At 48.5% G+C, this 12,518-nt stretch overlaps 1 protein-coding gene across 1 annotated transcript in view; it reads left to right on the plus strand.

Moving 5' to 3' along the window:
• LOC311224174 (metal transporter CNNM4) overlaps positions 1-12,518 on the plus strand; it is a gene marked incomplete at its 5' end in the record, with an annotated part of 160,890 nt that overhangs the window by 124,514 nt on the left and 23,858 nt on the right. Inside the window, one exon of the mRNA XM_084309047.1 lies at positions 986-1,082. Within this exon, the coding sequence (XP_084165173.1) occupies positions 986-1,082 (97 nt within the window). The remainder of the gene's footprint in view (positions 1-985; positions 1,083-12,518) is intronic.

Raw genomic sequence — 12,518 nt, forward strand, 5'->3', positions numbered from 1 at the left:
ACCTTGACCTTTTCTTCCAGCGTGGCTGCCTGTAACCATCGGTAACTACTTTTGAAAAGAAAATGCCTAATTTCTGTGCAGTGGTAGAGTGCTTTTCACACGGGGAAAGTGCACTTATATGACTTGTCTACAGAAACCCTGTAATAAAACACCAAATAAAACATTTATTTATTTCTCCTATATCAACACATAGAAACATAGCAAGCAACTGTTGTTTATTCCAACATGGTGGGAGAATGGTCATGGAGTTTCACTCCAAAACGAGGTATCCATCAACATCTGGAAAAAGTGTCATCTCATCTTGTAAAGGGATAACCGATTGTAAAGTAATTGTTAAGTGATAACGAGTCAACTCACAATGGAACATTTGACTAACTTCAGACATTTTGCCAAAAAAAAAGAAGGCATTTCTAAGGATGATATATCACCTACATTTATGAAATGAAGGAATTGTTCTCTAAAATGGATATTTACCCTTTTTGGAATCAAACCCTTTCAGGTGCTTGTTGTTCAGTGTCTTTGGACGATTGATTGATTGATTGATTGATTGATTGATTGATTGATTGATTGACATTCGATGGGGAAGAAACTGTACATTGGAGGGGTTTGGACATTTACCGGGGCCAGTTTAGAATTGCAGCCACCCGTAGGTGCTCTTTGAGAGCAGGTTTGAAGGTGGGTAGGGATTCACATTATTTTACGGCTGTGGGTAGGGCGTTCCACATTGTTGTGGCATAATTTCTAAACGTGTTTAGTCCCTTGTTTGAGCCGAATCTGGGTTGAACATGATTTGTGGAACTCCCTCTGGTGTTGTGGTCGTGGAATTCACTGACCTTTGGGAAGTATTTCGACATGTACATGGGATTGATTCCAAAATGTCCTCCTCAGAAACATGTGGAGTAAATTCTTGACTGCAGTAAAAACAAATGTTGTTGTTTCTGCCGTTATGGTTCTTTGACATGGCATCCATCTTGTTTGTTCTCAGGGCCGCGTGGAGGTGGAGGCTGGCAACGAGAACATGAAGTTTGAGACGGGACCCTTCTCCTTCTATGGTGTCATGGCGCTCACCGCACCCACCTTAGGTGAGGACTCTATGCATAGTCCTCTCTCTTCTCCTATTCTCTTCTCCTCTCTTCTTGTCTCTTCTCCTCTCTTCTTCTCTTCTCTTCTCTCTTCTTGTCTCTTCTCCTCTTCTCTTCTACCTTTCTTTTCTCTCTTCCCCTCCTTCCTCTTCTCTTCTCTCTTCTCCTCTATTCTCTTCTCCTCTCTTCTCTTCTCTTCTCCTCTTGCCTTGTCTCCTCTTCTCCTCTTCCCTTGTCTCCTCGTCCCTTCTCTCTTCTTCCCTTGTCCTCTCTTCTCATGTCTCATCTTCTTTTCTCCTCTCCTCTCCTCTTCTCCCCTCTCCTCTTCTCCCCTCTCCTCTTCTCCCCTCAATTTTGTTTCAAGGAAGGCCTGTCTAAATTGGAAGGTCTGAAAGAATGAACTCTCCATTGTATCGTCTTCACTAACATAGCTACTGCTGCCACCTAGTGGCAAAGACTTAGAAGTACACAGCCTACTGTACAATAATATGCAGGTGAAGACTGTGTACTTTTCAATTGGATATAATAATAACAGTGATTATAATAACATGTTACATTGTTATTCATGTATTTGCTATTGTGATTAACATTAATTGATACAACATGTTTATATATATTTATATGTGTAGAGAGATAGTGGTGATCACTCTATTCCACTATACTATCCTCTTAAGTCTAAAGCAATAATACTCAACCTTTTTCATGTCAAGGAAATTCCCTGAATTAGTACACAGGTTGCGGAGCTCCATTTGATGAGAGTTAGTCTCAGGGACCCCCATCTTGAATTCTACAGTTCAGATACTTGTGGAGAAACGGTCCCGGCGACACACAATGTTTTCTCTTCGGTCCGACCCCTGGGACACCCTCAGGGACCCCCGCGGGCCCCGGACCCCAGGTTGAGAACCGCGGCTCTAGAGCATGACCTCTAATCCTGGGTTAGGCTGGAATCCAACACTTCTCAGTGGCCTACTCATGTAACCCCTCCCCCCCGAACACACACACACACACACACACTACTCATGTAACCCCTCCCCCCCGAACACACACACACACACACGCACACACACACACACACTACTCATGTAACCCCTCCCCCCGAACACACACACTACTCATGTAACCCCTCCCCCCGAACACACACACACACACACACACACACACTACTCATGTAACCCCTCCCCCCGAACACACACACACACACAATACTCATTGATTGATTGATTGATTGAAAAGTTTATTAACAGATTGCAGAATGGGTACAGTACAGTACAGCTCAATACATACAATTGTTAAGGGGATGCAGAGTAGACCAGAGAAAGACTTTCGTCTTGTTTACATCAGGGTCCCCCATTTTCAATTCATCATAACATATATGACATACATGACATACAGATAGACAGTACTGCTACATCTATACATTTATGACATATCAGATTTGCAAATACAGTACTGTTTGTGATACAAAAGTGTCCAGAAAAAGTGTATATACATTTGGCGTAGAAACTGTACATTGGAGGAGGTTGGGTGGGTGGGGTGGGGTTGGGTGGGTTGGGTGGGTTGGGTGAGGGCTGTACATTGGAGGTGGGGGGGGGGGGGGGGTTGGGTAGGGGATACACACACATTTTACACTGTACATTGGAATACTGACAAGCCTTACTTGGTAATTTACTGTACAACTAGGTTAGGACATTTGTAGGGGCCAGTTTCGAATTGCAGTCTCACGTAGGTGTTTTTTGAGAGTGTTTTTGAAAGTGGGTAGTGATTCACATTCCTTTACAGCTTTAGGTAGGGCGTTCCACATTGATGTGGCATAATTGCGAAACGTGTTTAGTCCCTTGTTTGAGCCGAATCTGGGTTTTACATGATTTGTGGAGCTCCCTCTGGTGTTGTGATCGTGGTATTCACGGACCTTTGGGAAGTATTTTGACATGTACATGGGTACCTTGGTCGCGTAGTGTATCTTGTAGACCAGGCCCATTGCAAGTTGCTGTACTCTGTCGTCTACTCTAAGCCATCCTAGGTTGTCAAAGTGGGCAGGGGTGAGGTGGGTTCTAGGAGTTAGGTCAAGCAGTAGTGTAACTGAGGGGTACAATTCCCTGACTGTATTGATAAGTATGGTATCATTAAACCACTACCGCTTTATGTACTTTAACTACTGGCCACACAGTACATGATATAGATATGATGAACACTTTCCCACCATGAAACCAAGTCCACACAAATGTATGAATCGAATATTTAATATATAGCAAAGGGTATATACAACGTTCACTTAATGACATTTATGATTTGAATGCACTTGTAAGGCAAATGAGTATTCGTAGGCAAATCAACATTGAATGTCCAATCTCTGGTTACGCAGGAAGCAAGTATACAACCTGGTTCTTTAGGGAACTATAGCGATGGTACTTAAATGATTATAGCTGGATACACTAAAGGGGGTCCCGCTGGTTGTAAGTCAGTAGGGGGGGGGGTTAGGAGAGCCGCCGGCAATATCCCATCTGGCCAACGATTTCTTGGGAGAATTCAGAGTGCTGAACACGGTGCCCACAGAACCTTGGTCCACAGATGAATACCGTTGGGCCCTCTTGTAGACGGTAGCTGCCGGTCCACAACGAAGAGACGTGAGGCGACCTCACTCGGGGTAGAGCGCCGTCTCACCTGGACTCCTCTCGGGGGGTAGTTCCAACACTCACCAGTGTTGGCTGTTATCCATGGCATAATCAAAGCACCCAAAGCAAGTAGATAATCCAAGCCGTGTAGGGCTCGCCGTCGTCCGGGTAAGGTAATCCAATGTGCAGGTCCACTCGTCCTGGCCCAGAACTCCTCGGATGAAAGCACCACACGTGGTCTGCCCAGCCTGGTTAAGACTCTAGATAACGCGAGGAAACGATGGGGGTACTGCTCACTTTATAACTCTAACCGAACGATGCACCATACATAATAGACTATTATTAACTTAATAGAAATACGTCCCACTCGACGGTATAGTGCCAAACTATGACAATTCAACTATTAATCCACACAATGTCTCAATGCCATTCTGAGGCCAAGTTGACCATACTGCACCACACGTGTATCGTGGGTGAGGCTTAACGTCTTGCCACTAGGTTGGAGGGTAAAGAACTAAGGGCTAAGGGACTAAAAGAAAGTTCTACTTTACTTGCGCCATATATATATGCGCTGTGAACAAATAGTACCATTCGTATTTCGCCAGACGTATTCCTACGCGGAACCGGGCTAGTAACGACATGTTCGTCGGCACGATTGAACTTGAACCAAGGGGCTTGGCTGCTGGCGCCAGGTTCTTGTCCAATGAGAGAATGAAACTATTATGGGCTGTTAGTAGACTAAAGGGATATTCAGTGTATATGTACAAGGAATATACAAGGGATATCAAACGATATACAAATACTATTAAATATATATCCATAAATAAATATATATATTCGGTTTAATCTGATCCTTCACAACAGCCGCCCCCTAATTAGTCCCACCTAATTAGCTAAGCAGAGACAGATTAACCGCACTGTCTACCACTCAAGGTCCGCTGTAAGGGTCAGTCAACTCACAAAGTCGTGGGGTCATGGTCGTCATCGATAGTGTCTGGGAGTCTGGGCAGTTCTATTAGCCTCGCCACGGGTCGTGTGTAAGTTCGCCCTTGGACGAGCACCTCAGCTGCTCGGACCTTGCCATCGGCACCGGTGATCACTTTGCTTACGCGGCCAGCCGGCCACATAGCTCTGGGTAGTGACTGGTCGATAATCATGACGACTGTTCCTTCTGTCAAATTGTCTCTCTCTTTTACCCACTTCTGGCGGGTCTGTAGAGACGGTAGGTAGTGGAGTAGAAAGCTGTTCCAAAACTTGTCAGCTAGTACTTGACTGTACCTCCACATTCTTCGGCCGTTCGCTTCTTCAGGCCTGTACATTGTCTGGGGTAGCGCGGGGTCCAGCCGCCCCATCAAGAGTGTGTTGGGGGTGACTGGGTCGACATCTGCTATATCACTGGAGACGTAGCCGAGGGGCTTGGAGTTCAATACTCCCTCGATCTCCGTGAGGACTGTCATTAGGACTTCTTCCGCCACAGTCTGGGCCCCAAGCACGGCGTACAGGGCTGTCTTTATAGAACGTACTTCTCGTTCCCAGGTTCCACCGAAGTGGGGTGCGTTCGGGGGATTAAACTGGAAGTCAATCTGGGATGGAGCGAGGTGGGTCTTAAGTTCTGGGCCCATAGCTTGGAAGCTCTCTCTCAGCTCTCTTTCTCCGCCTTTGAAGTTTGTCCCGTGATCAGACAACAATGTAGACGGTTTTCCTTTCCGTGATGTGAATCTTCGGAAGGCCATAAGGAATGAGTCTGTGCTCATGGTTGGAAGGAGTTCGATATGTATCGCTCTGGTGGTCATGCATTTGAATACAATACCCCACCGCTTCTCGGTTCCTCTTCCTTTCTTTATATACAACGGGCCAAAACAGTCCATGCCTGTGGAGTGAAATGGCTTGTCGCCGATTCGGAGGCGACAGGGAGGTAGGTCAGCCATCCGGGGTATGCTGGGCTGCGCGCGCCACTTTCGGCAGTCTAGACAGGTTCGCTGGAAGCGTCGCACTGCTTCTCTCCCTTGAAGTATCCAATAGCGACGTCTGATCTCCGCGAAGACTCTCTCTGCTCCTGCGTGGTGTACATCCTCGTCGTATTTCTTTATGATCAGCTCTGTGACCTTGTGTCGGCTGTTCAAGACTATCGGGTACTTAACGTCATCCGGTAGATCGGGGGCTCTCCGCAGACGACCACCCACTCTGATGAGATTATGGGCGTCACTCTCGGGTGCCAGGTGGAGCAGTCTGCTGTCTGATGGGATGGGCTTTCCTCCCTGTAGACAGTCTAGCTCATCGGGGAACGAGTCTCTCTGGGCTCGTTGTAGTAGAAGAAGTTCTGCTTCTTCGTAGTCAGCTGCTGAAATGTCAGTGGTGGGCTGAATCTCTGGGTGGTGCCACAGAAATGTCTTTAGTTGCGCACTCTGTAGGGTGATGCAATCATCTATGTTGGGGTCTGTGGAGGCGACTGTGCTCAGTCCACAGAACATAGGTTTCTTGTTCTCAGCCTCCTCTTTACTCGCTTCCCGTGGGGTGGGCGTAGGCCACTCTTCTTCCGGGAGCTTGAGGAACTCTGGTCCGTCACTGTAGATGTTGCGACGGGTGAGGTCATCTAGGGACATTCCCCGGGTGATGACGTCAGCTGGGTTGTGTTTGGTGTCCACATACCGCCAGCTCGCTGTTTCTGTTAACTCTTGAATCTCGGTGACTCTGACTCCCACGAAGACTTTGTATCTGCATGAATCAGACTTGATCCATGTGAGTACTGTCGTGGAATCTGACCACAAGATTGTTCTGTGCACCGGAATGGTGAGTTCACGTTGGATTAACGTGGCTAGATGCGCTCCTGCTAGGGCTGCGCAGAGCTCTAGACGCGGGATAGATTGTTGCTTTCGTGGGGCTATTCTTGAGCGAGCCAGGATGAAAGCAGTGTGTATCTCTCCTCCCTTCTCTTGGGCACGCAAGTAGGCCACCGATCCATAGGCTACTTCGGAGGCGTCACTGAAGACGTGTAGATCCATCTTGCATGTCTCTGGCCTCACTGTGGGTGGGAAGTAGCTGCGGCGTATATTGACGCCTGGGAGTGAGTGGAGTTCCGTCTCCCACTCTCTCCATGTGGAGGCAAGGGGTGCGGGTATTGGGTCGTCCCAGCCCTGGTCCTTGTCCCATAGTGCTCGTACAATCATCTTTGCCCTGGTGGTGTAAGGTAGAATACATCCCAACGGGTCATATTGTCTGGCGAGTGTTCTGTACACACTCCCTTGAGCGGGGTCTTTGGCTAGGCGCCGCTCTGTGTTCAATAGATACCGCTCCGTAGCGTCTTTCTTTGCGTGAAAGGTGGGCATTCCCTCTCGCCTCAGGAGTGGAGTTGCGTATCTCATCACTCCGCCGACTGTGACTCTCTTTGTCCCTTGCTCGAGGAGGTTTATGGCGTAAATGTCTTCTTTAGAACGAATGTCTTTCTTTTCGTTCTTAAAGGGCATTGTCTCTAGTGTCCATAGCCTCTCGACATGCTGCAGGAGAGTGGTGTCTTCTTCTGTCACTCTGGAGTGGAGGCAGCTAGTGGCTGCTGTTCGGTTGAGAGATTTAGCGAGGGGGCCTTGTAGTGTCCATCCTAGGCGGGTCTCGACTGCTGCAGGACAGCCTCTGGGTCCTGTATGGACCCGGTCTATCGGGACTATGAGGTCTGCATGGTCGGAGCCTATCAGCAGGGTCGGGGTGGCGCCGTCTATGAGCGGGATAGTTAGTTGACGCAGGTGCACATATTTATCCATCAGTTTGGCGATGGGGTAGGTGTACTGTGAGTCCTATTTCTTGGCTGGTGAAAGCATTTGTAATCCTATACCGTCGCTCTGGCTGCCCGCTTGCTGCGATAGTGAAGGAGACATTCTCGCCTTTTATCGTCTTTAAATCTCTTCTTATTGTCCGAATCGTCATTTGGTTCTCGCTCCCCCGCAGTCCCAGCTGGGCCGCAGCGGACGCGAGCAGAAGGGTCTTCTCTGACCCGTCATCAAGGACGGCGTAAGTGTCCATGACTTTATCTTGGTAGCTCAATGTTACACGGACTACCTTTAAGAGCACTTGGGCGCCGCTGCTGCTGGCGGGGTCAATGTACATGACACTTGCCTTGGTGCTGCTCGATGGTGCAGGTGCAGGCTTTATTCTGTTACTGTCGTGTAGGACATCTAGGTGGGCTCCGTCACACCGACTGCACCTCTTCTTTAGGCGGCACTCGGCTGCCATGTGACTGCGCGCACATCGGTAACAGCGCCTGTTGGAGTTTATCCATTGACTCACTTCTTCTGCATTCATCTTTGTGAACAGGTCACATTGTGACAGCCAGTGTTCCTTCTCGCAGTACGGGCACACCATCTTCCACTTCTCTTTTCTCGAGGGGGTACTGTGGTTCTTACTGCTCGGTACTGACTCTGATTGGTGCATGACAGTCACCGATCTTCCATCGTTTATTCTCCTGGGTCCCTCTCTGGAGCTTGGTGTGCTCCGCACGAACGTATCCAGTCGTAGGCTGCTGACTTCTCTCGCCAGGAAGTCGGCTAGATCGAGGAGGGATGGTTCGGGACCGTTAGGATCACGGTGGTCTCTCTGCCGCCTGAAGCGCTCTTGTCTGGCGGGTGGCAGCTTCTCTAAAATCCTCTCGACGTTAGAGTTGGCGTATAGCTCGTGCATACCCTTTTCTCGTTGCGCTCCCAGCATCCCTACCAGGGACTGCACTTTTATAGACAGGTCGTCTAATGAGCGATTGTCTGTTGCTGGGGGTAGGCGGTCAATATGCCTTATCTCTTGGATTACGTAATCCCATATACGTCCATATCTCTGGTCCAGCGCTGCTAGAGCCGCGGTGTATGGGGTCGTAGAGGTGGCATAGGCTAGCGCTATATTGTGCGCTCGGGGTACTTTCAGGTGCTTCAGTAATATTGCATACTTGTGGCGTTCATCAGCGACATCCACCATCATTGTCTCTAAGCACATCCGGAGCTCCGTGTACTGTGCTCGATTCTCATAGGTGAAGTCTGGAAACGTCGGTGTGCCAATGTATGACGCCGTGGATGGCTGATACATCGGCGAGCGTTGGGGGAGAGGCCTCTTAGGCGAGTCTCCTCTTGCGCCTCTCTGTGGGCTGGTACCGGCAGGGTACCATGGCCCGCTGGTCCAGGTGCTATTCCTCGGGGCTGGTCGTGCGTCATGCTCACCCGTGAATAGAGTCGGGGGTCTGTAGCGCAGCGCCGCGGGGGTATAGCCTGGGCTGTACTGGACCTCCTGGTCCGGTGGAGTACTGTGCTGTCGTCGGGCTTGGTTCTCCTCCTCTCCCTCTTCTTCTTCTATCAGGTCCTCTAGATCCTGTAGTCGTTTATTTAGCTTCTCCGCAGTGTATGCCGCTCCTTCCTTGTAGCTGGGTCTCGCTTGGACCGGTCGGGGAAGGGGGTCTGCGGGGGGTATAGGCTTGGTCTGTTGGTCAAGTTCAGGGTCGCTTGCTCGGTTAGGGGATGCTGCCCTTGACTGTTGTCTCGACGAGTTCCTTGAACCCCTGGCGGAGGGAGAGGGTGTTGCCTTGGTGATCAGCTGCTCCATTAGCTGCGCTTGTAGTCTGTTGCGCTCGGCTTCGCGCTTGATGAAAGCGATGTCGCGCTCTGTTTCGCGCTGGATGAGAGCGAGGTCGCGCTCTGTTTCTCTTTGGGCACCGGCAGCGGCACGCTGGGTGTCTGCTCGGTCTCTTGCCATATTCTCTTCCGTCTGAAGGCGTCTCATCTCCAGGCGTATGCGCTCTTCTTCGCTCCGTTGCTGTGTCTGGAGTCGATCGCGTTCACCCTGAAGTCGATCGCGTTCACCCTGGAGTCGATCGCGTTCGGTAGAGGCTGTCAGGCTGACGAGGAACGCCTGTGATAGCATCCTCTCCGCTTCGCTGGGGGAAGACGGTTGTAGAGGTGAGCCGCTCCTGGCTGTACTCGTTGGGGAGTCCTGGAGCTCTATTTCCTCGGCGCTCTCCTCCTCTTCTTCCGTGCAGAGTTCTCTCTCTGTAGGGTTGTCTTCCTCCCGGGGCTGGTCGAGGACTACTTCTTCGGTATTGGCGGGGGGGTAAAGGCATGTCAGCTCCCTCCTGGTCCCCACCGTGAGCTTGGTCAGTTACATTAGAACCCACTAGGGCCTCTGTGGTCGGGGTAACCTGGTCGTTAAGGTCAGACATAATTTTACTTTCTACTTTTACCGCGTTTACCGTTTGTCGAAGGCTAGGTAGTTGACTGACAGCGTAATCCTCTAAGTACTGAGGTGTCTGTCGTCTGCGCCGCGGGCGTTCTACGTTAGGAGGACCGTTTCGTGGAGTGTTCATCATAGGCCATTTCAATATTAATAACACTATATTAATATTACACTAGTTACCCTCCGGCTCGAAGGACCAATTGTAACTGAGGGGTACAATTCCCTGACTGTATTGATAAGTATGGTATCATTAAACCACTACCGCTTTATGTACTTTAACTACTGGCCACACAGTACATGATATAGATATGATGAACACTTTCCCACCATGAAACCAAGTCCACACAAATGTATAAATCGAATATTTAATATATAGCAAAGGGTATATACAACGTTCACTTAATGACATTTATGATTTGAATGCACTTGTAAGGCAAATGAGTATTCGTAGGCAAATCAACATTGAATGTCCAATCTCTGGTTACGCAGGAAGCAAGTATACAACCTGGTTCTTTAGGGAACTATAGCGATGGTACTTAAATGATTATAGCTGGATACACTAAAGGGGGTCCCGCTGGTTGTAAGTCAGTAGGGGGGGGGGGGTTAGGAGAGCCGCCGGCGATATCCCATCTGGCCAACGATTTCTTGGGAGAATTCAGAGTGCTGAACACGGTGCCCACAGAACCTTGGTCCACAGATGAATACCGTTGGGCCCTCTTGTAGACGGTAGCTGCCGGTCCACAACGAAGAGACGTGAGGCGACCTCACTCGGGGTAGAGCGCCGTCTCACCTGGACTCCTCTCGGGGGGTAGTTCCAACACTCACCAGTGTTGGCTGTTATCCATGGCATAATCAAAGCACCCAAAGCAAGTAGATAATCCAAGCCGTGTAGGGCTCGCCGTCGTCCGGGTAAGGTAATCCAATGTGCAGGTCCACTCGTCCTGGCCCAGAACTCCTCGGATGAAAGCACCACACGTGGTCTGCCCAGCCTGGTTAAGACTCTAGATAACGCGAGGAAACGATGGGGGTACTGCTCACTTTATAACTCTAACCGAACGATGCACCATACATAATAGACTATTATTAACTTAATAGAAATACGTCCCACTCGACGGTATAGTGCCAAACTATGACAATTCAACTATTAATCCACACGATGTCTCAATGCCATTCTGAGGCCAAGTTGACCATACTGCACCACACGTGTATCGTGGGTGAGGCTTAACGTCTTGCCACTAGGTTGGAGGGTAAAGAACTAAGGGCTAAGGGACTAAAAGAAAGTTCTACTTTACTTGCGCCATATATATATGCGCTGTGAACAAATAGTACCATTCGTATTTCGCCAGACGTATTCCTACGCGGAACCGGGCTAGTAACGACATGTTCGTCGGCACGATTGAACTTGAACCAAGGGGCTTGGCTGCTGGCGCCAGGTTCTTGTCCAATGAGAGAATGAAACTATTATGGGCTGTTAGTAGACTAAAGGGATATTCAGTGTATATGTACAAGGAATATACAAGGGATATCAAACGATATACAAATACTATTAAATATATATCCATAAATAAATATATATATTCGGTTTAATCTGATCCTTCACAACAAGTAGTCTGACTAGCTTGTTTTGAGATGTTTGTAATTTGTTTTTTAGTGCCTTTGAGGTGCTTTGGTACCATGAGGTGCAAGCATAGTCGTAGTACCCTCATGTACCCTCATGTAACCCCTCCCCCCGAACACACACACAAATACATACACATACACACACAAATACATTCACACACACAAATACATTCACACACACACACACACACACACACACACACACACACACACACACACACACACACACACACACACATCTAACATCTTGCCAAAAGGACTACAGCTGGCTAAAACTTACACATTTACAGAATTGTTGATTAATGTGTACTGTCCTTTAAATAAACTGAAACTGAACTGAAACACACACACACACACATATATACATATACATGCACGCACACACACACACACACACAAATACACACACATTCACTCACTCTCTCTCACTCACTCACTCACGCACTCACTCACTCACTCTACATACACTCATACGCACTCACTCACTCACTCTACATACACTCATACGCACTCACTCACTCACTCTACATACACTCATACGCACTCACTCACTCTACATACACTCATACGCACTCACTCACTCACTCTACATACACTCATACGCACTCACTCACTCACTTACTCACTCACTCACTCACTCACTCTACATACACTCATACGCACTCACTCACTCACTCACTCACTCACTCACTCACTCACTCACTCACTCACTCACTCACTCACTCACTCACTCACTCTACATACACTCATACACACTCAGGTGTCCTCCATGACCTCTCCTGTGTCACAGGAAGGAAATCCTCAAATGTATGCCAAAACCTCTCAGTTTTTTATTTGTTAGGATAGGCATGATGTGAGTGTGTTTCCTGTACATGTCCAGTGGTCCATCTAAACGCTTTCACAGAATGTCCAGAATGCTCCTTTGTCCTCCATGTTGGATGTAACAATGGGTGCTCTATGCAAAAATATGATCATTTGATCTTGGAAACCAGTCACAGTAATATCA

The sequence above is a fragment of the Notolepis coatsorum genome (assembly GCF_963971535.1).
Source record: "Notolepis coatsorum genome assembly, chromosome: 2".
Taxonomy (NCBI): domain Eukaryota; kingdom Metazoa; phylum Chordata; class Actinopteri; order Aulopiformes; family Paralepididae; genus Notolepis; species Notolepis coatsorum.